This window comes from Drosophila kikkawai, chromosome 3L (genome assembly GCF_030179895.1).
Source record: "Drosophila kikkawai strain 14028-0561.14 chromosome 3L, DkikHiC1v2, whole genome shotgun sequence".
Lineage (NCBI taxonomy): Eukaryota > Metazoa > Arthropoda > Insecta > Diptera > Drosophilidae > Drosophila > Drosophila kikkawai.
The window spans coordinates 21,742,119-21,767,344 of record NC_091730.1 but is presented as its reverse complement, the minus strand read 5'-3'; the positions used below and the strand labels follow the sequence as shown (position 1 = coordinate 21,767,344).

At 38.0% G+C, this 25,226-nt stretch overlaps 2 protein-coding genes across 3 annotated transcripts; one reads left to right on the top strand and one right to left on the bottom strand.

The window, feature by feature from the left end:
- Positions 1-354: 354 nt before the first annotated feature.
- On the top strand, positions 355-13,285 carry nudC (nuclear distribution C, dynein complex regulator). The gene is made up of 5 exons (XM_017173131.3): positions 355-564; positions 638-921; positions 1,227-1,416; positions 12,539-12,936; positions 13,079-13,285. Exons 1-5 carry the CDS (start codon positions 490-492, stop codon positions 13,128-13,130), a joined length of 999 nt encoding a protein of 332 aa, XP_017028620.1. The 5' UTR covers positions 355-489; the 3' UTR covers positions 13,131-13,285.
- Positions 1,767-24,642, bottom strand: LOC108078966 (uncharacterized protein DDB_G0271670). Of its 2 annotated transcripts, none has more exons than XM_041775438.2 (4): positions 24,055-24,642; positions 2,747-3,025; positions 2,242-2,668; positions 1,767-2,175 (listed from the first exon to the last, which is right to left on the bottom strand). In XM_041775438.2, the coding sequence occupies exons 1-4, from the start codon at positions 24,070-24,072 to the stop codon at positions 2,147-2,149; spliced, it is 753 nt and encodes a 250-aa protein (XP_041631372.1). In that variant the 5' UTR covers positions 24,073-24,642; the 3' UTR covers positions 1,767-2,146. The 2 variants fall into 2 exon arrangements, with proteins under 2 accessions (XP_041631372.1, XP_070141800.1); XM_070285699.1 differs by lacking the exon at positions 24,055-24,642 and adding an exon at positions 4,234-4,646.
- Positions 24,643-25,226: the final 584 nt, after the last annotated feature.

The window sequence follows — 25,226 nt, the reverse complement described above, 5'->3', positions numbered from 1 at the left end:
ACGAATAGGACGAAAATCGCCACTATCCCCCAAAAGAGAGAGAGAGAGCGAAGAGAGTGGAGCAGAAAGGGGAGAGCTTGGATGGGTGAAGTTTGTTGTTTGAATTTAACATATTATTTACTCTTAACAAGCTTTTTAATAAAAAAAAATATATAGTTTTTAAGTTTGAATTTGTTAGCTAATTTGTTTTAATATAAAACATTATTTTGCTAGTTTTTTAAATACGAGTAAATACCGTTACACGATGTTCACTGTTGAAAGCTAATTGAAAGCTTTTTGGTATATCTTTATCGATAGCTACTCCATGATGCTTCGCCATCCCTGAACCTATCGATACAGCCTATCCATACCTGTCATCGATAGACGAAATCGTTGAGGTTTTCACATCCCTAATTCACATGTGCCGGCAGATAAAACAAAAAATTATTTTATCGAATCTTCCAGAAATCGACCGAATTTTATTTCCTAGCAGTACAAACACTCTACAGCATGTCTAACGAAGAAGGACTGTACGACAATATTCTGCTGGCCGTGGCCGAAAAGCACCGCGGCGGCGTGCCCGAGGTAAAAATAACAACAAAGACTCAACTCCTTTGTGCCCGAAATTCGAATTAATCATTGTTTTTTGTGTTTGCAGTTCCTCGGCACCCTGGCCAGTTTCCTACGGCGCAAAACCGACTTCTTCACGGGCGCCAAGCAGGCCGAGTGGGAGAAGATGCTGCTCGATGTTTTCAAAAAGGAATCCGCGCTGGCTATGAGCGCGCACCAGGAGAAGGTGAAGTCGCGCGAAGCTGCCCAGAAGGTCAAGGATGAGAAGGAGCGCGCGGCGCGTGAGGCTCGCCAAAAGGAGATTGACGATAACAAAATATGTGATATCACCGACGAGGAGGCTGCTGCCATCATCAAGGAGGAGGAGAACAAGTAAGTTTTCGACTAAAGATGACAATTTTATCCCTAAAAATTAATGAAAAGTCAGCCTGCGGTGTAATTGGTTACTTTCCCAACCTAAGAATAGTAATATTAGTTGGTTTTTAAGTAATTTTTTACTAATTTCTTAAGTAATATTGCGAGGATACTTAAAAAGATCAACCTAAAATGACTTTGTGACCCAAAAACAGTAAAAATATCTAACTTAAGCTTGTTTTTAATCACAAAAATCTTTATAATTATGCCTCAAATTATGTTTTCCATTGATTATTAACCATTTCTCAATGTCTCTCCTCCAGAAAACGACAGCAGCTGCTGGATAGCGCTAGTGGAGAGCCAGCTGCCTCGAATCGCGATGACATTTCCAAGCCCATTGAAAGCGTAGACGATGAAACCGAAAAGGGCGAGTTGGGCAAGCTGCAGCCCAATGCTGGCAACGGCTGCAACTTGGACAAGTACAATTGGACACAAACGCTGCCGGAGGTGGAGGTAAGTCCCAGTTAAGGGTGATAATTAGAACCTATAGTGCCCAGTAAGGTGTTGCCATGGTTATGGATTGGTTAGAAGTGTTGTTAGGTTCCGAGTAATGTTCAAAAATCAAGAGCAATAGATATTCATTGCAAATACTACGAAGATTTTATAGCAAAATGAAGACATCTTTATGAGTAACCTCATAATAGTATAACTTTTATCTTTGGGTTTAACGCCAAAAGCGGGTTTTCCCTCCTTTAAACACAACCATCATTGGTTGCTAAGGCTGCGGTCATAGCTGCAAAACCCCCAAAAAGTTATTGACCCCTTGATACAGGTGCTTGTGAGTCACACTCTCCCTTTTCGTGTACAATGTAGAAAATTCACTTTATTAAACATATCACAGGGATAAATAACTTAGTTGGTAAACCAGAAAATACAGCATTTACTATCATCCGATCCCAGATCCAGATACAGATCTACTAGTTCCTCGTATGTTTCTCTGTCTCCGTAGCATAGGGCGCTTAATACTAACGAAATTTCCCTTCAGCTTCGTCTGACTCGACTCCGACTTCGACTCTTGCTCCTCCAATCCAAACACAATCGTTTAATAAATATCTTACACAACTAGCGCCAAGACGACGACACGATAACAATAATAATATTAATAATAATAATAATAATAATTGGGGACAAAGACAATACAATAAATAATAAACTAATTGGGCTAGACAGACAGGATTGAACACTAGCTCTTGGGCATGTCGCGGGCGCGCACTAAAAAGAAAGGATTTAAGAATTAAAATCAAGTTCTAGGCACTTGGTTTAGTTTGAGAAACTTACTCTCCAGCGCATAGACCATGCCCATGATGAGCAGCATGAAGATGGTGCTCATGCTGACAATCAAGACGGTGACCTGGCGTCCACGATCGCAGAGGCCACGCTTCGGTTTCTTGGGCGGACCGCCTTCACCATTGACCATTGTGAAGTGCATGGAGCTGGCAATGGACACGGTGTCCAGGTCTTTGGTTTTAATGTACTGCAAATTGGGATCCGCCTCGGCCTCGCCTGCCTGCTGCTGGCCATCGATGGCAATCACTGCATCCTTGCCGTTGCTAGAAGCCAGCGCCAGATTGGCATTGTAGTTGGACGATGATGGATTGCTGGAGGGCTGGATCAGCATCTTGTTGTGACGCTCCTGCTTCTTGTGGATCTCCGCGAACCGTTCCAGATTCGCTGCCGTCAGCAGCAGTGAGCCGGAAGCGGCGCTCTGTTGAGAGAAGAGAATGTCCATAGAGTCATGCTGCTGCTCCAATGGAGTCTGCCTTCGTGGGCTCGTCTTACTCACCCGCGTGCTGTTGTTGCTGTCGCTCGATCCCTGCGAACTTCTCGATCCCCTCTTGGCTGCTGCCAGTACTGCTGCCGCCGCTGCCGCCGTCACAGCAGCACTTGTCGAGGAGCTGCTACTGTTGTTGATGATGTTGCTGTTGCTGGGCAGGCTGCGTTGGTTCAGAGTGGGCGGATTCGAGTGCGATTTGTTCGAGGACTTGGAGGAGCTGGCCGAACTGATGGCCGAGCTTGAGGAAGAGGCCAGCGAGGCGCGGGGAATGTGCCAATAGTCCTGCATCTGCAAGGGAAAAGAAGAGAGTTTGTTAGTTTTTATTGTGGGGAAAAGAATGAAATATTTAGGAGATAAACTTGTTACATTTTAAGAGTGTTTAAGAGAGGTTTAGACAAGTTTAAGCTATACTTTTGGGGGACTTGCTTAAATCTAGATTGAGACGTTAGATTTTGAAAAGGTTTAGGCTTGAGGATTGTTGGGAATTCGGTAGAATTTACAAATCTTATTATATGGTATTCCACATCTTTGCCAATATTATGTAATTATGTTTATCTCATACCTTCAGTAAATATTAAAAAGTATTTACAAGCTAATTAGCACCCAGCAAACACTTGTAATGCTACTTCTCGCATTATTAAGTTTAAACAAAAGTGTGCTAATACCCTTAATTTCTATAACTTTAATTATGCACACCTATTTTTTTATAATTATTTAAACTATAATGTGTAATTAAATGGCAAGGCCCATTCTTTAAGTGTGAAATTGAGCTCCCCTTTGCCTGGAAGCCCTGTGATCATGTCACGAGCTCGTACATCCGCCTGCTCTAAAATATACTTTTTTTTTTTGGTAACACATCTAAGTCTTCCCTGTTCTCCCCCCTTCTTCCTGCCACTTTTTGGCTGTGCTAGCGTCAGAAGAAATACAACAAAAATGTCAAAAAATTAAGAAACCTGAACTTTCCAGTTGTCTTTGGGCCTTTGGGTTGTCTTTGTTTTGCATTTGGCTTGTTGGCAACTTGTTTGATATTTATGGTCTCTGGTCTTGGTTTGGCTAAAAGCCTGATTTGTATTTATTATTAATTCGGTTAGTGCTTGTTGTTGCGACAGTTTTTTGTTGCTTTTGGGCAAGCTTTTATCTTGGCCTTTCTCCCGAAATGGCTCTGCCGATTGTTTGGCTTTGACGTAATTGTGGCAATCAATTGTTTTCGATTCTATAAAATCAATTTGCCGGAATACAAAAGTTGCAATTCGAGTTTGTGTCTGCCAGATTTGTTCGTTCGAATTTTCTGTGTGTTTTCTGTGGCTTTTTGTCTTACACGGCACAGAAGTTAATAAATTTGTTCGTCGCCGCTTCTTGCGTTTTATTTATTGTAAATATTATTTAGGCATGCGGAAGTCTTATCACTCTTTATTTGATTCAACTTGATTGGCCAGTTTTCGATTTGTTTTTTCACTCCCCGTCGTATTTATTTTTGTGTCTGTTACTTTACTTACTTTTTTGTTTTTTGTTTTCTGTTGGCTTTGTTAATTTGTTAATTTGTTGTTTCTCGGCTCCCGGGGGGGGGATTTGTTTGATTATTACAGCAATTTATCACACACACAATTTAAGGTAATTAGTAAGTATATCACAATCTGGAGTATTTATACTCAGAGTCTCGCTCCGGTTGTCAGTCTCTCGGTTCGGTTCTTAATTGGGCTTTTTACGAGGTGTCTCGTGAAAAAATTGAATTTTAATTTAAATTTATTCAAATTGCGGCTCCTCGCGAAACACTCAGCTGTTTTCGGGCTGCTGTTGGGGATACCGATTCTTATTTTTGCAAATTCTTCTGATCGTATCTCTCAGTTCAGTCGCGTCTTCTTCTCGCAGCGAAGAATTCTTCTTGGGTGCGCCGTGTCGCCAAAAACAGAACCGATCTAAACGGCCTCAAGAATCGAACTGAAGCGAGCTTAGCGGATAAGTCGCTCTGCTCACCTGAGTTCTGCCCACCTGAACAGCGCCGTGTTGCTGTCGACGCCGCTGCCTCTGTCGGCGTCGATGCGCAAACCTTTTGCGAGTGTAAGTGTTTGTTGTTTTTGCTGGCTTTCTTGCCGGATTTCGCATGTCATAACATTTGTACGGTTCTCATTCTGTGTGTTGCCACTGCCACAGTAGTTGCTCGTAAATTATAAAGAATTCTAATTACAGAGAACGTATGGGATTTGTTTCAGGGTTCTATTTAATGTTTTTTTAAGTTAATTTCATGGCTTAACCAGGGTTTGGAAGATGTTGAACGTGTTTATTATAGGTTTAGCAAGGTGTATTTGTGAGATTATAAATATCTTATTAGTTAGTTGGGAAACTAAAAAGGGATTTGATGGGTAAGAGACTATAGTATATTTCTTAGGTAATAAAAAAGGGTTTATGTTGAGTTTAAAAGTAGTTTTATAAGTTTATCAATCTATTTAGTTTATTTTTACTAAATCTATAAGATCTGTACAACAAAAAGTATATTTTGAGCATGAAAATTGATCATCACCGTATTTTCTGCTTGCTTTGCACTAAAATTCCCAAGTGGGAATTCTGAACATTGAGCTATTCAGCAAATGAATAATTTTCCAAGATTTTGACTTGGTCACATTAATCTTTACATTATCTGTTATCTGTTATCCGAAAATAGGAAAAACCTTTAGATTATCTTCATAAAACTTTGTTTTTTAATATATACCTAATTTAAACTTAAACTGCATCAAGCTAGGAAGTTTAAGCTAATACTTTGACTTCATATCATCTCTATTATTTATTTTTCATTGTTATTATTGTTCTTTACTATCTTTACATTACATTATCATCCTTTATCTTCTAATTTATTCAATTAATAACTTTCTTCTTGTTTCACTTGTAGCTTCCAAGTTCCCAGTGACCACTGTACTTGTATCTATTTATACAGCTCTTAACGATTGGCAACTTTTCTCCCTCGATTCTTTTGTTTTGTCTCGATTATGTTTGATGGGGCTGACTTTGCCGGCTTTGATGTTTGGACTGGTGCTCGCCTTGGTCTGATCAGCTCATCGATGGATTTGCCTACTTTCTTTCGGGCATTCTTTTCTTGGCTCTTTTGGCCGCCCTTTTTGCTCATTAAGTTGCAATTGGTTTTGCCTATTTTTTTTTTTTTTTGTGGGTATTTCTGAGCCTCTTCAGTGAAGGGCCCTTGGTGGTCTTGTGCCGTGTGGGCGTCTTTTTTTCTAGATCCGTTTCGACGGTGTCGGCCCAGAAATTTGAGTTTGATTGCGGGAAAACCCTAATTCTATTTTAATGTTGAACATAATTAAGGGCAAACCTTGACCAGCTTGCACACTCTCCGGCCACCCCGCCCATTCGGTGTAGTACCCAGTACCCAAGTAGGGCTTCCATGGGCCCATTAATGTTTGATTAATACGTCTTTCATTATTAAATCAACGGTTTATGGTCTTATAAATAATATGGCCATTATTTAAATGGTTATTTCGGCTTTTAGGCGAGTCTATTTTTGGCTAATTTTAAATTCTAAGAAAGCATTTAACGTCAATGATCCACACAAAAGCCTTATATCAACACACACGATCGGAGATGCAAAAAATGGAATTTATCGATTAATTAATATGAAATTTGAAACATGATCTGCGGAGCCAAATCCAAATCAAGTTTCCCTTTACATTCTGTAGTGGATATATAAGATAAATCATGGCAAACATGTTTACAAAATTCTAGTTCGAAAGCATTGAATTCTGAATTCGACCTTTTTCAAATCGAATCGAAACGAATCGGTTTGAGTCTTTTGTGTTGAGTCAATATGAAAATACCCACTTTATCAGTGAGTCACCGCTAGAAGCTGATTTCCATTAATAAATTATAGTTTTTTTGAATAATCCCAAGATGTTTGCGTTTCTCTTGGGAGGAATTTGTTAAACAAATTGCCGAAAATCCCCAAAAGACGGTTTGTTATTATTGTTATTTGTTTGTTTTCTACTCGCTGATCCTAGCCCCGGATTCGATAGTTGTTTCTTCCAATCCAAAATCCAGCACTGATCTCATATTAATATATCATTAAAGTTTCGAGAATTGCTTGGGCAAACAGCAAAGGCGAAGATTGCCAACATTTCTATTACAGATTTATTTGCTTTGGGGCTTAAATCGGAGAGCTCCATCTGTCATTTTGGCCGGAGCTCTTGCCTCGGTAGCCAGAGCCCAGCAAATGTTTCTAATTTTTTGTAGCTTTGCCTGTCGAGCATCTTGTTATCACCTTTTAAGTGAGACAAGTGAGTGGCCTGCCGCCTGTATTTCATTTTTTATTTGTATTCTTTTTGGGGGTATTCTCCAATGTTTTGGTATGGGTGAAGTGCGGCCGATTTAATCAGCGGAGAGTTGACAAAGATTACCTGACACGGCCAGTTACCAGAGCACCGGAGCAGTGGCAATGGACTCGGAATCGCATTAACAGGGGGAAATAAGCAAGGTAAAGCCGAAAGAGATTCTCGAGTGGCGAAGATTGAGGGACGTGGCCACTCGACGAGATGGGATGACGGCCAAACACTTGCTATAGATCGCCCGGAGAAGCGAGAATCGTATTGTACCGAACCGATCCGAGACATTCCCCCAAATAGAATCAACAACATTCACCGCACACAAAAACTAAAAACCAAGACAAACAAACGGAGATGTGGTTTTGTCTTTTTTTTTATGCATATAATTAAGAATGCAAAATAGTCTTGCCAGTAACGCCGACGTATGGATCTTACGTGCCCAGCGATTTCTGTTCCATTTTGGGTGACAACAATTGGGATTAAAAAATAAAACGTTGAATTGATAATTTGATCGTGGTAAACGGGGAAATCCCTTGAAGCCATCTACAGATAGATCCGTTGACGTATGCCACGCTTATGTGGGTAGGCCCTCGGGGTTCATACAGCATCTTCATCTCCATTAATTGCCGCTATTAAAGCTTAATTTTCGCATATAGAAAACGTTTTGGGTATGCAAACAATTTATCGGTTTGCTGCCTTCAGGGGGGACTTGGAGATTCTAACTAAATGACGTTCTTTTCCCCTCTTAGTTAATACCCAAAAACCATGCGAAATTCCTGAGAGCTTGACTCATTCGGTGGATGCCAAGCGGAAACACGAAATAAATGTCTTATTGATATCTCATCACGTAAGAGAGTATTACGCTTTGGTTCTATATATACTTGAAATTATATTGCCGCCTTTGAACAGCTTCTAATTGCGGGTTATATGAACGCAACTGATCTTTTATTTGTCCGTTTCACACCTGTTTAGCTTATAAAACCCCTCTTAATGGGCTTCTACCTATAAATCAAAGGCAAAAGTCAACTTTGGTGGGGTCTAATATTGTGTAGAAGCAAAGTGTGAACAAAGAATTCAACTGGACAAAGCCCCTTAGTAAATTAGCCGCTTTTAAGATCCATTTTGTTCGGTTTCCTGGTCGCCAATATATTTTATTATTGAGATCAGGTCACAATAAGCAGTTCCAGAAATGGCATTGATTTATTCTGGCTTTGGTTTTCCAAGAAATCTAGTTCAACTTGGGTGGGAATATTTTGGGTAAAGCATAGATTTATGGACATTTTCTTGTGATTTAAGTTGTCCTATATCGTTTGCTGTCACCTAAAACTATAAAACCCTACAACACAAAAACCCGCAAATTATCTCAAAATTACCCAAATTAGTAAGTTGTTAAACAAAAAAAACTTGATTAAGATATACACAGATCAAAAATCTTGTTCTGGGCTTAATTACCATTAAACTACTGTATTCCAGAGGCTTCTTTACAATTTTCGTTGTATTTAATTTATGGAAAAACCATTCACGTTGACAGTTTCAGTTTGAAAAGATCTCGTTTCTCACCGAAATTAAAGTCGCATTGAGGGACAGCTGTGATCATTATTTGGGATATCCCCTCCGAAAATGTTTGACTAGGTTAACCGGATAAAGTTTTCAAATACAATTTGTTTTGTAATCCGCTTATGGCGCAAATAAATAAATAAATAGCTACCAGATCGATCTCTCAAATCTCATTTACCATGCAAATGTCAATACGGATTCTATTGTAGCCACTCGAGAGCTCATTGTATCTACGTCTGCTTTTTGTGGAAGCCGAGTTGAGCGCCCGCCGTTCCCAATGGGAACTAGTTTTGGTGGCAACGTTCTAATCAGATTTAAAGGCAAAACAATTCTAAATGGAAAGGAATATAAGAAAAAAAAATGAAATAAAAAACAAATCATTTGCCACGCTCGATTTCGATTCCATCTCTTTGGGTCTTGAGATGTTTTGGGTCTCTACTCCACTTCTGGCCACAAATAAGTCAAGTTTAAGCCGCTTTTAATGAGCATACAGTAGCACATCGCAAGCAGGGAAAATCCAGGAGAATGGTTTAGATTTTGAGAAGAATTACGGAAAGTTTTTTTTTTAAATATATTACTTTTTTTAAGGAGATTTAAATGTGTAGACGATTTTATAGATTTTAAAGGTGTTCAATTGTATAATTTAATAGAGCATTAAATTAATAGTGCTGGAAAAACATCGATGTTTGTACTTTCATAACAAACATCGATTAATTATCGATTAATAATCTTTTTGCGAGTTAGCTATTGTTTTTTTCCTGATGGCTTGATAATGCCAAATGAAATGATTAGTTTATTAGTGAATTTATTTCTTAAAAATCATCTATTAAAGAAAGGCTCCCTCGTTCCATTTTGTGACCCTTCACTGTACCCTACACCTTAGTTCTTTGGGCTACTCAGCTGTTTTTTGGCTCGCTGATAACATTATCGAATACAAAACACTCGGCACACACTTATAAACACTCGACTCCATCAACGAAGCTATATCGGCTGTTGTTTCTTTTTTTTCTATTTTGTTTAAATGGACGCTGAGTTGTTGTTTCTACGCTACTTTGGTCAGGGGAGACCGTTGTCTGTTGCTGTTGTTGGGGCCGTTCTTTTTTCCTATTTCATTTTTTTTGGTGGTGCCTGGCACCGGATCGCATCTTTTAGCATAAATTATACTCGGCTAGATATTTAAAGAAAATGAAATGCTGTTCAAGTTTTATAGAATTAATCAGGCGGCGGCAGAAGAAGCAATAACAACAAATCGCGCTATTAAAACGGCAGCAGACAAAGATGTCTTTCACTTTGCAGATTGCGAGAGAGTGGATGAAGGGGTTGAGGAGGTCGCAAATTAGTTCGAAAAGCTTGGGAGATTTGAATGATCGATTAACTGGTTGCCGATTTAACGTGCAGCATCCTCAGCATATTGGCCCAGCCCGCGGCATTTGCATAAAATCGCCCACCGTCCGACGACGAACCGTCTGCGAATCCGCGCTCTCACCTGGATAAGTGTGCCATGTCTCGTGCTTGATATTTTGTATGTCTCTTCTTTTAGTCTTTTTTTCCTGATGCCGTCGTCGCAGCCATCAATATTTGTTATTATTCATTAATTCATTCACGACGACACCTTCTATATGCTGTTGCCGCCGCTTCTCTGAACCCAATAGCGACGAACTCTGACTTTGACTGGCAGTGACTCTTCAGCTTTGTGTCTTTACCTTTGGGTACAGCTTCATTTCGTGCCTCTATTGTTTTTCCTCTATGCTGCTGAAGGCATTTGCATGTGTGTCCCACCTGTTGAGGTGCCTTAATGGCCGTAGGTGTGTGCTAGTCTCCCTCTTGTCTGCCGATTTTTGATTTGTGTAAATTTCCTAGTTTCGAGCATGGTGTTCTTTGCGTCTGCTGCCATTTGCATAACCTTCGGCAAATGCAGAATGGTTTTTTTTTCGGTTTTAGAGTCCCTTGAGAAAGCCGCCGGCATTGTCTTTACATTTACTTAATTAACTTTTCAAAAATTCAAGCTCCAAAAACACATGCAAACCTTCACATTTAGGCCTTTTTTGAACGTAAAACCCTTGAGGAATTGGCTTTCATTTTATGTTTACTTAATGAAAATGAAGTATACAAAGTAATTGACTTTAAATGGTGTATATTTGAGTTAAAAAGGAGTGGTAATACAGGGTCCTTAGAACTTCATTTTAGTGACTAAAAATTCTATGAATTTAATTAGTTTATTTGCCATTATATTTATATTTTGATAGTAATTGTTAATTTAGACAAAGATAAAGGTTCTAAAATCCAAATTCAATCCAATTATTTATAACAAATGTCCAAGTACAATATATTTCAATTAGTTTTAGCTGGTTATATTGTTTTTTAACATACTTCTTTAATAACTCCAATGATTAATTTATATTTCTTCAAGTGAAAGGTAAATAATTGAATCAATCTTTGTTCTATTCAATCTTGAACTCATTAATTTGCAAAAATACTAATTGGACCATTTTGTCCAAATTATCCGCACATTTCTGGATCTAAATGGTACAGAGTTCTTTTATTTTTGCTGTTGCCAAGTGCCAGATTTGCCCACGTATTCCGCAGACTTCAGATTCTGACTGCTTCTGGTGCTATTTCTGTGTCGTAGCCTTACATCCGCGTACTATTCAGCGTTTCCAATTGACATCCGCTTCAGTTTCAGCTTTTGACACATTTTTTTTTGGTCACGGCGATCGCTGGGGTGATGATGAAGATGGTGCCACCCACATGGGCACCAAAAGATCGGTGATCCGTGATCGCTGATCGCGATGAGCTTCTGTTGACACGAGCCGCGTGCTGCTCTGTAAAGAAGAATCGCTTTGGAGTTCGGAGTAGCTGCCACCTTGGCTGGCTGCCCACACGATCAGCATGGAGAGACTCCACTGTGAGATATGAGCTGTGGTCGCTGTGGAAAGCGTCCTTGGTCGGATGCTGCTGCTGCTGCGTCGTCGTCGTGAGATTTAAATTAAAGGGGCTTACCCCTGCCCCCTCTCATTGTTTCTGCCGCTCGAGCCGCTCGCTAATTGATTGCACAGCCAGTTGTCTAATAACTCTGGCTTTAATTATGCTGCGAGCTAATGGGAAAGGTGTTAATGTATGCATGTATCCGTGCGATTTATAATTAATGGCCAGCCGTGGCATATAATTCTAGACGCCAGTGTAATTGCTGTGAACTTGGCCAAGCTAAACCAAGCCAACCCAGGCCGCCGCAAGCCGCATAAATAACTCCATCGCCTCTTTAGGCAACCTGCAACCTGTTGAGCGACATTCCCAACATCTTCGCCTCCATCAAGCGGAGCTGAGACCCTTAACCGGACCTCAAGAACCGCTGTACGTACGTCCTTGAACTGGCAGCTGAACTAAATTCCCGTTCTACTTGGGGTCCTTGAACAAAGGAAGACTCGCATCTCGATCCGTTGATCTTGGTGAAGGGCAGGCCGAGAGATCTGGCAGCTGTGATATGTATGGTTCACCGAGGAGACATGCCCCTGTGCCTGCAGTGGCTTGGATTTATTTATAGAGAGAGATCGTTATTAGCTCGCCAAGGTTGTGCAATGACCAAAGCAAAGTCTGGGGCTAAAGAATCATCCGTAGATGTACACATCCGATCATTAATCACAAGAGACCTGCCACTCCAAGCTTGATTACACGAAGAACCCCCTGAATAATCCACTCTACTCTAGTTTGATTGTCATTAACGGAAAGGCTTTGGGATTACACTTGGGAAAAAACTATACAAATGGGGTTTGATGGGTTAAAGTTGTGGGATTTTAAAGAAAGATCTAACATTTATTTTAAGAATTTTTAACTTGAAGCTCTTTTACCTATTGAAATTCATTATAATCTCCATCTTAAATCTCTATATTAACTATTTTTTATCACATTTTTCGTCTCTCTGCAGCTCAAGATTCCCTTCAACGTGACATTCGCTCTACGTGCCCGCGATCTGGTGGTCAATATCGGTAGGAAGTCGCTGAAGGTGGGTCTCAAAGGTCAAGAGCCCATCATCGATGGCGAGCTGTGCGGCGAGGTGAAGCAGGAGGAGTGCGTGTGGGTCTTGCAAGATAGCAAGACTGTAATGATCACACTGGAGAAGATTAACAAGATGAACTGGTGGAGTCGTCTGGTGACCACCGATCCGGAGATTTCGACGCGCAAGATCAACCCGGAGCCCTCGAAGCTGTCGGATTTGGATGGGGAGACGCGCAGCATGGTGGAGAAAATGATGTTTGATCAGCGGCAGAAGGAGATGGGTCTGCCCACCAGTGATGATCGCAAGAAACAGGATATACTCGAGAAGTGAGTAGTGGGACTTTAGTTATAATTTTAATGAGTATTTTGAGCACTTCTCAGGGAGTTTTGTGAAAAATATTTATTTGTATTCCCCTAACTTATCTATTTATACAAAATCTTCACTTCTTTCATATTCTTTCCCTTACAGATTCAAGCAACAGCATCCGGAGATGGACTTTTCCAAGTGCAAATTCAATTAGTTTATACATTCTAAGCCTTACATTGTACAACTTTCGCTTTCGCACTCTTCTCACTCTCCCTCACATTCGAAATGTGTGTATTCTCTACATCTTTCATCTTTCCCAAACACCCAATAAACTAAAGCAAGCAAAATAAATATATAATTCGTACAGCATTTAAAATGGAAAACAAAACCCTATGAATTTTTTAATATTTCATTATGTTAAATACCAATTAGTTAGTGAAAGCCAAGCGGGGGATAAAAAATCGATCATTCATGAAGGAAAAGGCGGGATGAAACCAGCTTGGTCATCTGCAAATGATCCAAGGTAATTTCTCGCTTTTATGGCTACCTTTTAAGCTGAATTTAAATTGAATTTATTTATTGGATTCCCGAACTGGATCTGAATCTGGATGGGCGGAATTCGCCAGACTTACTTGTCTTTAACGGTTCTGGGTAATCCTCTTCATTTCAGCGAGAGCAAGAGGGTGTGGCCCTCGATCAGAATTTCTCAGTAGTTCTCTGGGTCAATGATCTGATTAATTTATATATATATAAATTTTGTTTTTTGTATATATTTTGAACTTGTTCTTGGTAGAGACGATCATAAATTAGTGCGTCGGCTGTTTTAATAAATAGTTTCTATAGATATTATGTTGATTTGGCAAGCTCTGGGCTTTGTCCAATTTGTAAAGTGCTAAGCAATTTTTTAATGGCTACGACTAATTTGGCAACTAATTTGTTGTCTTGGCTTTTGAAGTTATTTTGCGTATTTTATTTGCCACGCGCCGTGATTTTTCGCCTTTGCGATGAGAGCGTGACACGAGGCGGCAAAGGGGATATTTTAAATAACGGTATTTTTAATTAAAAGAGTCTAAAATAAATCTTAATTAGTAATTTACATATTAAAGTTACTAATTTTAACTCTAAACTAAACAAAATTAAGTAAAGATGGTAAAAATCCAAGAAAATAATATATTTAATTAAAAATTTGATTAAAATTAAATTTTAAAAAAGCAAAATTAATATTTGGTATTGTATACCATTCCAAAAATCATCTTTATATATCTTAAAAATCAAGAAACACCTTAAATTATACCTCAACCAAACCATCTCTAGTTTTAAAAAAAGCCACCAAAGTAGTAAAGACATTTGATACGCCCCGTTTAGTTGTTAATTCTCGTAGCTCATTAATTAAATAAAATGTTTCTCAAACTGTGTTTAACAAGCCGTAAAAAAGATAAGCGTACGCCGTGTCCGAACAATGCCAAAAGGCCCTAATTAATGAATGGCTATGACGGACGGTTTCCCCATATCGCGCGCAATGGGGTGGAGGCCAAAAAAGGAGATGGCTTTGGGATAGTAATCCCATCAAATCATCGTTTGTCATGCGAGATCCCACTACTCCATGCCTTACTTAATTAATTACCAATTAATATCATAAATTACTGTCAGCTGGGAATACGAGAATTGCGCACAAAAAAATTGGCATTGTCCCTAATAGCCAAAAATAAATTGTAACAAATTGTTTGGGGAGCAGAGAGAACCAAACATGCAAGCAGAACAGAACAAAGTAGAACCGGATTTTTTGGTTTGAACTTAATATGTGGAATTTTGTTTGTTTTGTTATAAATTGGAAAGTACCGAATGCTTTCGGTTTATATATCCGCTTCGGTTTTCTGCCGTCCAATTAGAAGGCAAACCGACCGGTTGAGACAGACTACACCCGGGAAAGGAGAAAGCCCGCTAATAAATGTGGTTAGATAATAGCAACTCGCAGCAAAATGTTTTCTGCATTCAGAATCTGACTAGTCATAGCCAGCGATTAGAGGAAAATTTAGTTTTTGGGCCCTAAGGCGCTGCGGTAATTAAATTCCAGGCCGCAGTCAGGCTCTATAAATAGCACTTTTATTCAAATCAATTGAACTGTTAAATGACGCACGTGATGAATGCGTCTTGTGTCCAGCAGAGAAATCAATAAATATTAAATGTATGAAGAAATATATGAAAAAAAAGCAAATTAACAACAATGGGAGCCATAAATAATGAATCCGGGTGCCGTGCCGGGTTCTACTGTTGTTTCTGCTGTTCTCTTCGAGTCGCTTTTTTTTTTTTGTATTTTTATTATTACTTATTTCGACAGCCGAAATTTTTGGTAATTTCGAGTGTTTCCCACATCAAACACACAGGCGAACACGGCGAGTTATAGCGCAAATTATTCCTCTGGGGCGTTCTCAGCTTGTTTGAGACGGTCGGTCGGTCGGTCGGGTCGCGTGGGCTATTCTATTTTTTCCCCTCGCAACTTATTTTTTATGCTGGTAATTGCGGCACATTTGTTATTTTTAGACATTTTTTTCCAGTCTGGTTCCATGCCCATTAAGTATAACAGTTCGGGAGGGGGCGGGGGGCGGGGTAAATCGGGAATAGGAGGCTGGGTCTTGTGATCAGGGCTGATGACTCTATTGTAAAGCTAACGCGTCATGTTGCCGGTCACGCCTCATAAATTCGTCTAGACTTTGGCTCAGACAAAAGACTTAGGCAACGAACTTGCATAGAAATCACCGGGGGCCGCGCTGGAAAGTTTCGGTTTGCCAGGTTGCCAGGCAAAGAGCAAGTCGTTGCCTCTTGTCCAGTTGCTGTGATCGGTTTGAAGGTCAAGCATAAAACTGCAGTGGCCATAACAGTAAATACCTTAAAGCCAAGAGACATAAAAGAGTGACAGAGTCGGAGGGAGAGGGAAACCAATATATTAACTCTGTTCATGTGAACTGTCTCTTGTCTTGCCCAAAAGATATCATTTAATTCGAAAATGTATTATATTGTATCACTAGTAATTAGTAGACTCTTAAGTTCTTTAATTTCTCTATAGTTACGTAGAATCTGCATGATTTATTTAACATTTGATGTATTTATTAAGCATACTTTCAATTATTACAAGCAATTTGTTACTTTAATTCATCTTGAAAACAACAGGAAAATCTTTATTGAAACCTCGTTGATTGCTAAATGCATTGCACTGCCATAAATCAGTAGGAAATAGTGCGTATAATTAAATCTCCCAGCAAAGACTAATCACAAGCCATAAAGCATACATTTAGTATGAATAAAATGGATTTGCCTGATTGAGTCATCAGCCGAGAATGTATTTTTAATCCCTGTATAAGTATCTTCAAGAATTCAACTGATATGACAGGGTTAAGGTTGCTCAAACGAGAGAGAAGGGAATTCCCAATGTTGGGTTAAGCTGGAGGCTCGAACCACAGACCGCGGTGGTGGGCTTGTCACCAGGGAACGAACCATGGAGGTGGAGTGTCGAGTGCCTAGTGTGTGGCTTGGCCGGGCCTCGAGATGTGCAGACAGGCGGAGATTAATGTCTTCGACTTATGGCCGTTGTGCCTGCCATTTCGTCAGCCGATCGTTCAAGGGTTCTAAGCGCTGCATGTCAATAGTATTATATGGATAAATATATCCGGCTGCGTTCCCGGACCTGATTCATGCTGCAGTTGGCCTGCATTTACATACATATAGAGTCGCATTTATTGTATTTTTTTTCCTTTTTTTTTGTTTTGTGCCACTGCTGCTGCCTGTGGTTTTGCCTTCACTTTTTGGCTTGCCATTGCCTGCAGGAATTTCCAATTAGCTTTGGTTATCGCACAATTTGCTTTTGGCCTGGCTGCTGCATTTGCATATCGGTGAGCTGAGCGATTTATAGATGCTATTAGCCAGGTTTTTTGGTGGTAATTTATGGGGATTTTAGGGGATTGAATCTAGCTAAGGATGCCAAGGAAAGTAACCCTTTACCAAGAAGGAGTGCTTATTAAATCAATAGTTACATGAGAGTTATACACCTTTTTATATTGTTTAAATAAATATTGTATTTACATTTCATAAATTAAGTTGTTCTATATCTTTACCACATTTTGTACTTTATTTCAAAGCTTTTTTCTCGTTCTTTTCATGTTATTTGGCTTTTTTCTTGTTGCCAACTGCTTGAGTTGGCCCAAATCATGTTGTTGGCCTGCGGTATACAGCAGCTGTTTAACCGTTCACCGCTTTTGATAGCGATCTATTAATTGGCCATTTTTGGCAAATTATTTGCCGATTTTTTTCTTCGATTTTAATGCTTTGTTTTCGGCTTTATCTTTTGTCTGAATTATGACTAATTTTATGGTATTTAGAGTGCGGGCGACGACTACTTTATGGGCTCTTACTGTGGGTTGTAGTAATATTTCTTTTAACAAAATCTTTTGAATATGAGAAAGTTGTATCCGCTATATAATTAATTGGCAAAGCTCTCTTTTTTGGATCTAACTCTTAGACCCACTAATGGATGACACATTCTGTTTGGCGTAACGATCCAAATTTAAGAATCTTTTGGTATATTCCCATGACTCAGTTAAGCTTTTGACTTCCTTGCTAGTTTAATATTTTTTTATTTTTGTAAATTTAATGATAAACAAGTCAAAATCAAATGTTTGTCCAGTGTCCATCGTGGGTGGTCGACAATCATTTATCCAAATGCGAAGTGGGGATGGCCGGCACAATCAAAAGTTATTAATAACACAACAATATAGTATCATTTGTTAAACATTTTATGAATTGCTGTTCTTTATGCTGTGTTCATCGCCCGAGAATGTGGTGTGAAAGGCAGAAGAGCACAATCGCCGAGATGATGATGATGATGATGATGCATCTGGGAAGGGGATTGCGATCGTGATTGGGTCTAATGCATACAATGTCTAGATATGCAGTAAATGTACGTGGACAATTAGAGAGTGATTTCACTCGATTAAACTTTGAATGGAGGAAGTTCTTGGGTCGGACTTTAAGATTGCATAAGTGATTTCTGAATATTAAGAGTTCGTTGATTGCATAATTTGCGATGAAGAGAGCTCTCTTGTTATGTGCCAGCTCATTTAAAAGCAATTAAAAGAATCTTAAGCCAATCTATTGACTTTTGCATAATAGAATAATAAGGAGGTGTGTTTAACTTGATATTTAATGGGTTAAACAAATTTCTTAGTGCATTTCTTAATTTTTTGTTATATAACAACCAGAAACATTAAGTAAATTTTAAGCCCAAGTCTTAAAAGCTCTTTAAATGTAATTACCAAAATGGCTACTCATTTAATTAATCTGAAATTTCCACAAACATTTAAGTGATCTAAAACCTTTTATTTTTTATCAGTTTTATATAAAATCGTTGGGTTTTTATGATCATTTACATTTCATTGGGTAATTAATGGCCAGGCTTTCCTGGCCTCTTCAATTAACACTTTATACCGAAAAGGTGAGCAGGGGGTCTGTTTGTGCACTTGCATAATTATTCACACGTCTGGCAAGTTAAATATAAAACAAAAGTTAAATAAAGGCCGAGGAAAAAAACCAACAAAAAATCTGTCATTAAAGTTGACACGGGAAATGCCCCACGAAAAGGGGTGAACAGAGTGCAAATTTTGGAGGGGGATGTAAACATTTGAGGGGGGGAGGGGCATACTTAACCCAAAGAAGCCCTCTTGAGTTTACATTCCTGGGCGTGGCAAATATTTATTTTGTTTTCACCTTTATTTTCTATTTACTTGGACAGCTTCTCACTGGGTTTGTTTGAAGAGATGAAAGGGGGTTCCTCTTGCTCTAAGCACACAGGAAATGTACCCAAGGTACAAGTTTATAAGTTTTGTATTACGAATTAAAAATAGTTTAAGGTGAATAAATAATGAATCTGATTCTTAGGTAATATTTTATTTGATATTCATGTATATTTTTGTGAACAAAGTATCTAAATTATTACCTTTCTAATTGGTACAAGAACTAAAATTGTACAAATTAATTTTTAAATAGGTACGGAAATTTGATTGTCTATAGATCATTACTGTGATGATTTTTGAAACTTGTGTATAAATATTATATTATTAACAAAATTATACAATTATTTTTTTAATTAAAAATAAGTCCCTAGTCTGTTTGAGTTAGGATTAAAAACAGTTTTAAAGATTGATAATAATATTTATTTAATTGCTTTAAAATCCAAACATTATCTTTACTTTTATTAATATTAAATTAATAATAATCTAATTTTATCAAAAAAAATTAAAGTACCTATTTTAAATCTTATCAATTATTTCCCCCAAAAAAGTACCTAAGGGTACATGTTACCCATCATCTACGGTCAATAACTTTAAAAACATTCAAAGTTAAACCCAAAAAATCACTATTTGCCAGGCAAATCTCGCAGAACAGCTGATAGCCAGTCCGTCTGCCCTCTCCGCCCCACCGATCGCCGATGGCTGCTTAGCGTGTTCATGCAAATTCGACCTTGACACAATTCCGTTTCATAACAGAGAAGCAAACAAATGAGCGAGGGAGGCAGGCGAATACCCAACACACAACACCCATGTGTGTGAACGAGTGTGTGCGGGGCGACACACATAAAGAGACAACAACAACAACAACGGCGGCGGCGAGGTGGCAGCAGGTGAGATGGAGACAGAAACCCGTGTAATAACTCAACCTCAAGTGCGGGCCAACTAAAAACAAAAACAAATAAAAAATCTCCCCTTTTTTTGCGGCTTTTGCAGTGTGAGAAAATTATAGGGGATACAAAAAAGTAAGCAGAAATTATTGATTTAAATTTAATTTATTGGTTTTAATTTAAGAAATCTAAATTTACATTAAGATCTTATAAATAAATGTGGAAAGATGTCAACAGAATAAAATCTTTAGTGTTAACATTTCACTTATTGCAAAAATAAAATTAAAAAAAAAAAAAGGTAAATAGAAAAAGAATTCTGAATTTTACAAAAATATATTTACTAAGTTGGTTAAAAAAATCTGACAAATATAAAATAAGAATAAGCATTTTACTAAAAGAAAATCATCTTAATGAAATTTCTGAGTTTAAAATACTTTCGACTTTCTGAGTCTAAAATAAAGCCAGAAGACTTTCTTTTACAAATTATTTAAATTTCCCTACAAGTGCTCTCTTTTCTTGATCTACTTTTACATTTATGCTCATATTATTATTATTTTTTGTAATTTTTAAATATTTCCCCATGTGTAGTCGCTATCGTTACACGTCGCTACCTCGCGTTTTTGTTCGCCACCGGCATTCACATGGCCAAAACGGCTTACGAAAACTGTTTTTAGTTTACTGCCAAGAAGTCAAGTCTGAGAATTGCATGCTCTGAACTTTGCTGGATTTTCTGGGGGGGATTTATGGGGGAGGTGGCATCCGAGGTATGGGTGCGGGTGTGGACTTGCACAAGCGATGAGGTGCTACGATGAGCAGCATGCGATGGGGAGCACTCATTGGAAATTCTAATAAATCGGGCCGGATTTGATCCCAGGCCTGGGTCAGGTCAGATCATCTCACGATCTTTGGATCCGATTCGAGATCTTTAGAGCTCCCATCTCCATACCAATCCCAGATCGGATCAGATCAAAGGGGAGCTGCCGACAAATTTTGAGTCATTTTTCGGTGCCAAATTGGCTGGGATGGCTAAAAGGAAAAAAAATATATGTGATGGGGATAAGAAACCGAAATGGAGACCTCCCCTGAACACAATGAACTTCTAATTAATTTCAATTTCGTGGGCTTTGTTTTTGCTGTTCCTTTTAAAGGCAGCCAACTTAATTTCTATTATTAATTAGTTAACACATTTCGCGCATTAATGAAGGAGCTCTGAAAGCGACTCATCGATGGCACGTGGAAGCGTTTTTTATCGTTCCCCGTTCCATGCCATAAATATGCACATATCTATTGCCATTGCTCTCCCCGATTCGATGGGAATACATTCTTGGCCGGATTTCATTCTTCAAGCGGACACCTTGTGCCGGAGATTTGCATGGAATTATTAAGGTAAGGCAATCAACGGATTTCGCGTGTGTGTGGCAGGTGACATCGGCTATCTTGTGAATGGGAGCTGATTGGAAAAGTTGATAGGGAAGTTTAAAATTTATTACCCAAGAATGTTCGAAGATAAAGTGATAAGTTATACTGTAGAGTAATCCTTTAATGGGTTCGATTTGCATGCCTCTTTAGCAGTTAAACAAGAAATGGCTTTTATAGTCAAAGAACAAGATTCTGAATAATGTAAATAATCAATAACTCAATTATAACTTGATTTAATCTTTGCATGTGATGATGGGAGTTAAATGCCAGTGAGCTTTATGATTTAATTAATAATCAACAAGTTTCTTGTTAACTTTTATAACTGGGGAATAAACTTTTAAAGATATTTTATTATTACTTTATATATAAAATAGTCCAGCAGACAAAGAAGCTGTCCTTAAGAGGGTGGATTCGAAAAATATCCGCTGAAGATATTAAAAACGGACAAAGAATCGGACTTGTTTCGCTAAATGCTCAAAAACGGACACGCAAACGGACGAATAGCGGACGAGTATGGCGAATTCTCAGGGTTGTATCCGCTAATGATGTCGTAAAATGTAAAATTGAAATCTTTTTTGGTTTCCGAAAATCTGATTAACTTTACTATCGTTTATGAGTCTTAATCAGACGTTTTGTCCGCCTAAAATCCGCAAAACTATCGCTTTTAAAAACAATAAACGAAGTTTTTGCCTGCTGGGAGTTTACTCTGATTAACTTGTTCCTCCTAGGAATAGTTTTTAAAACTATATCAGTTCCCATTCTTAGTTTCTTTCAAGTTAAATCTTTGACTAACTTAATGTTTTTGATTTCCTCTCCCTCAAATTAATTCCCAAGCTTTTCATTTCTCACGTTCTGAGATCAGATAAAATCGTAACATCTTCTTGACAAACTTCCTTCCTTTGTGATCTATCTCTTTTTTGCCACAAAAATAAATTAATCTCAACTGCTGCTGCTGCCTGGCTTAATTCATTTTTTCGAAAGTGAAAATGCCAGAACCAAAACGGAGCTCCAGATGGCAATTCCAAATCCGTTTCGGTCGCAGTCATTATCCGATTTAAAGATCAGCCCCCACAAACAAAAAAGGAGACTCTTCAGAATGTTTATTTGTGTATCTCTTACACAACAATAAATTATAAAGATTTTTTGTTTGCTACCAAATTGGATGATGTGCCGCGGTCGCTTCCCCATTCTTGCCGCTCTCGCAGCTGGATATTCACGTGGGTGCTGCTGACTATATATGATATTGTCAAATCCGACAACGCCGGATCCGAACCCGAAGTGGCAGCAAATCGACAACAAAGTGAAGGGAATTTTCAGTCTGGGAATGCGATCGACTTGATTGAGTTTAAGTACGAGTATTTGGCTTTACTTTTTGGTGACACGTGTCCCAAGAGTCAAGGGGTTCGTAAACTTTATATAGCTTCCGTCGCGGAACAAACCAACCTCCGCGCGACTTAATAGAATTTGTTATTAACTCTGAAATTAAACAAAATTGCATGGCTGAGCAGAAATTGCCCAACATTTAACATTTACTTTGCCGCTTTTTTGCTGTCTTTTTTTTCTTAGTTTTGTTCGAGAATTCTGCACAAGGTTATCAAACACAAACACCACCAGCACCAAAATTGAATGCAATTAAAGTTTGCATTGAAAGCCGCCGAAAAATTGCTTCTTTTTAAGTATTTTAATAACCGAATGCAATTTGCAGTTCATTCTCGGGGTGTGTGTGTGTGGGTCTCGAGTTTGTTGGAGTTTTTTTTATTATTTCTGCCACGTTTTGCTCACAGAACAAAGTGCAATAAAATTTAGCAGGGCAACACCATTTAAAATTGTTGGCTTCAGAAGTGATTTCGGAATCTTAATCGCTAAGAACATAAACGAGAAGCTGGGGAGTTGGGTGTGAAGTTAAAATTTACAAATAGATACAAATTTGTTGAGTTCATAGAATATTTTATAAATTTACATATTACAGGAAAAATAAAAATACAAAAAAAAGGTAATAATATACTTATTTTGTTTATATTATTTGTTTTTATTATTCTTAAATATTTCATATTTTTTCGAACAACAAATATAGGTTGACGTTCTCTCATTTTTTTTTTTTTTTTTTGTTTTTTATTTGTAACAATTAACTATAGTTTACTGATGAAATATTAATTAGTATTCAAAAATTCACTTTTAAAAAATGCTATTATTAAAATAAATTAAAAAAAAAAAACTGTACAAATTTGAAAAAAAAATGTTTTCAACTACAAATTTTTCTTTGTATTGTAGTTACATTGTTTTTTTTAAATTTTTTATTAAAGATTATTAAGTATGCTAAATTGCATTTTTTAGTTTAAAAACAATTTCTTGTAATTGTAGTTACATAGTTTCTTTTTATTTTTTATTAAATATTTTTAAATATGTCATATTAAACTAGTAATTAATTTTTGTTAAAGCTTTATTCAATTTTGTTTCAGTATTTATATTGAAGAGCTAGATTATATATTTAATATTAATATTTTAATATATAAATATAAATGCAATATATAAATATCCAATAATCTTCAACCACATTTCCCAACAATTTCGAAATATGTCAATTAAAGTTAGTGCAAAGCACATCAAAGCAAAATCCCGCAAAGCAATAATTCCAATTTACTTATTGATCAACCCACTGAGGCTTAAGTTAAAAAATAAAACATACTATATATGTATATATGTCGCGAAATTATGATGAATGATGGGGTTGAGAAAAATTTGCAATTGCCAAGAGACGTAAAAAACAAACCGAAATGAGAAAAGGAGACAAATACAGCAAAAAAACAAATTGTAAACACGTTTTTTTTTTTATTTTTCTCTCTTTTTTAAGCCATTGCGGTGTGCCGCCCGGCATTAATGGGCCAAGGGGCGTGGCACTTACTTTTCGGAGGCGGCACAAAGACAGGCCGCCAACTTGTCACGCACATTTTTGTTGTTGTTCTCGCTTAGCCTACTTAACTTGTTAAAGTTAAAGTTGCAACAACACACAGAGTGTGTGTATCTTTTTTGGTGGGATAAATTTGTCATTTACCTGCTTGGGCGCATCCATTTTTGACCAGGTGAGCGTAGTTGTGGGTGTGAGTGGGAGAGATGATCGAAATTCAATTGGCCTCTCTTTCGTTTTATTATTATTATTATTTTGGTGGTGTCTTCACTTGGGCTACTTTGCGTGTATTTTTAGATTTGTTTGTTTTGAAGGTTATCAGTGAAATTCGTCACTTTTGATTACTTCGATTATTTCGATTTCAGTTTAAGGGTTTGTTGTTATCGTTTGTTTCGATTTATGTTTTATCGTAATCTCCTATCAGTTTATTTTCCTGCTCTCGATTCAATACTCGATTTCGATATGCAAAGTCCTTCGATTTCGTTATCGATCAATCACTTTCGATTCATGGGACAACAATTTTGAATTGACACTTTTCAACTTGTTGTTGTTATTTCTATTTCGATTTTTCCATTCGCCGCCACAACTTTGTTTCGAATTTGGAAAAGATTAATTTTCGCATTCACCGGGCAAACTCGTTCGGGACTTAAAGTTTTTGGCGGTAGTTGGCAAATGTAACTCAGTTTTTTTTTTACTATTTTTTCTAACTCTATCTTTAACTCTAAGCTGGCTGACTGCTCTGCTGGCGCGTGCACACTCCGTTGCGGCTGTGCTGAGACTAACTGCGACGGCGGCCGCCCGACGCTTCAAGTATTAAGAGAAAAAACTACATTAAACATTATTTGCTTTGGGGGGCCGCCTGCAAACACAGATACTCGGTCGAGCACACACAGCTGCAGACACTCACACTTACAGACACACCATGACAGCACGGCTATAATTTGTACGACGCTTTTGTGGTTAATGCCAAAAGTTGGCTTCTGCTCGAGTGGCCCGAAGCTGGGCCGAAGTTGCGAAGAAGCTGCGACCGGAGTGGGCGTGGGGTCAGAAGTGGACTACGGGTACACGGGGGAAAATTATTTGGGAAACAAATATTTATACGGAAAATTATTTATAAATTGTTTAGTTTGCTAAAACCCCTTTCTAAATATATTGAGAAATTTAATTTATTTAATGAAACCAAGTATTGTAATCTTTTTATGGCATTATTGTTTAGTTTTCAATTATTCTATAACTATAACGTTAAAAAACACACTAAATCACCTTTGCTATGTAATTCTGGCTTTTTCAGGGTGATCATTATTATTCACTCATTTTGC

What these genes read in the sequence shown, in the direction of transcription:
- nudC (XM_017173131.3), top strand. Translation starts at nt 490, where the DNA reads ATGTCTAACGAAGAAGGACTGTACGACAATATTCTGCTGGCCGTGGCC. An exon ending in ACCGCGGCGGCGTGCCCGAG is followed by an intron (nt 565 to 637) that starts GTAAAAATAACA and finishes TTGTGTTTGCAG; the next exon opens with TTCCTCGGCACCCTGGCCAG. An exon ending in AAACGCTGCCGGAGGTGGAG is followed by an intron (nt 1,417 to 12,538) that starts GTAAGTCCCAGT and finishes GTCTCTCTGCAG; the next exon opens with CTCAAGATTCCCTTCAACGT.
- LOC108078966 (XM_041775438.2), bottom strand. An exon ending in ACAGCAACAACAGCACGCGG is followed by an intron (nt 2,669 to 2,746) that starts GTGAGTAAGACG and finishes TTCTCTCAACAG; the next exon opens with AGCGCCGCTTCCGGCTCACT. An exon ending in CATGGTCTATGCGCTGGAGA is followed by an intron (nt 2,176 to 2,241) that starts GTAAGTTTCTCA and finishes CTTTCTTTTTAG; the next exon opens with TGCGCGCCCGCGACATGCCC.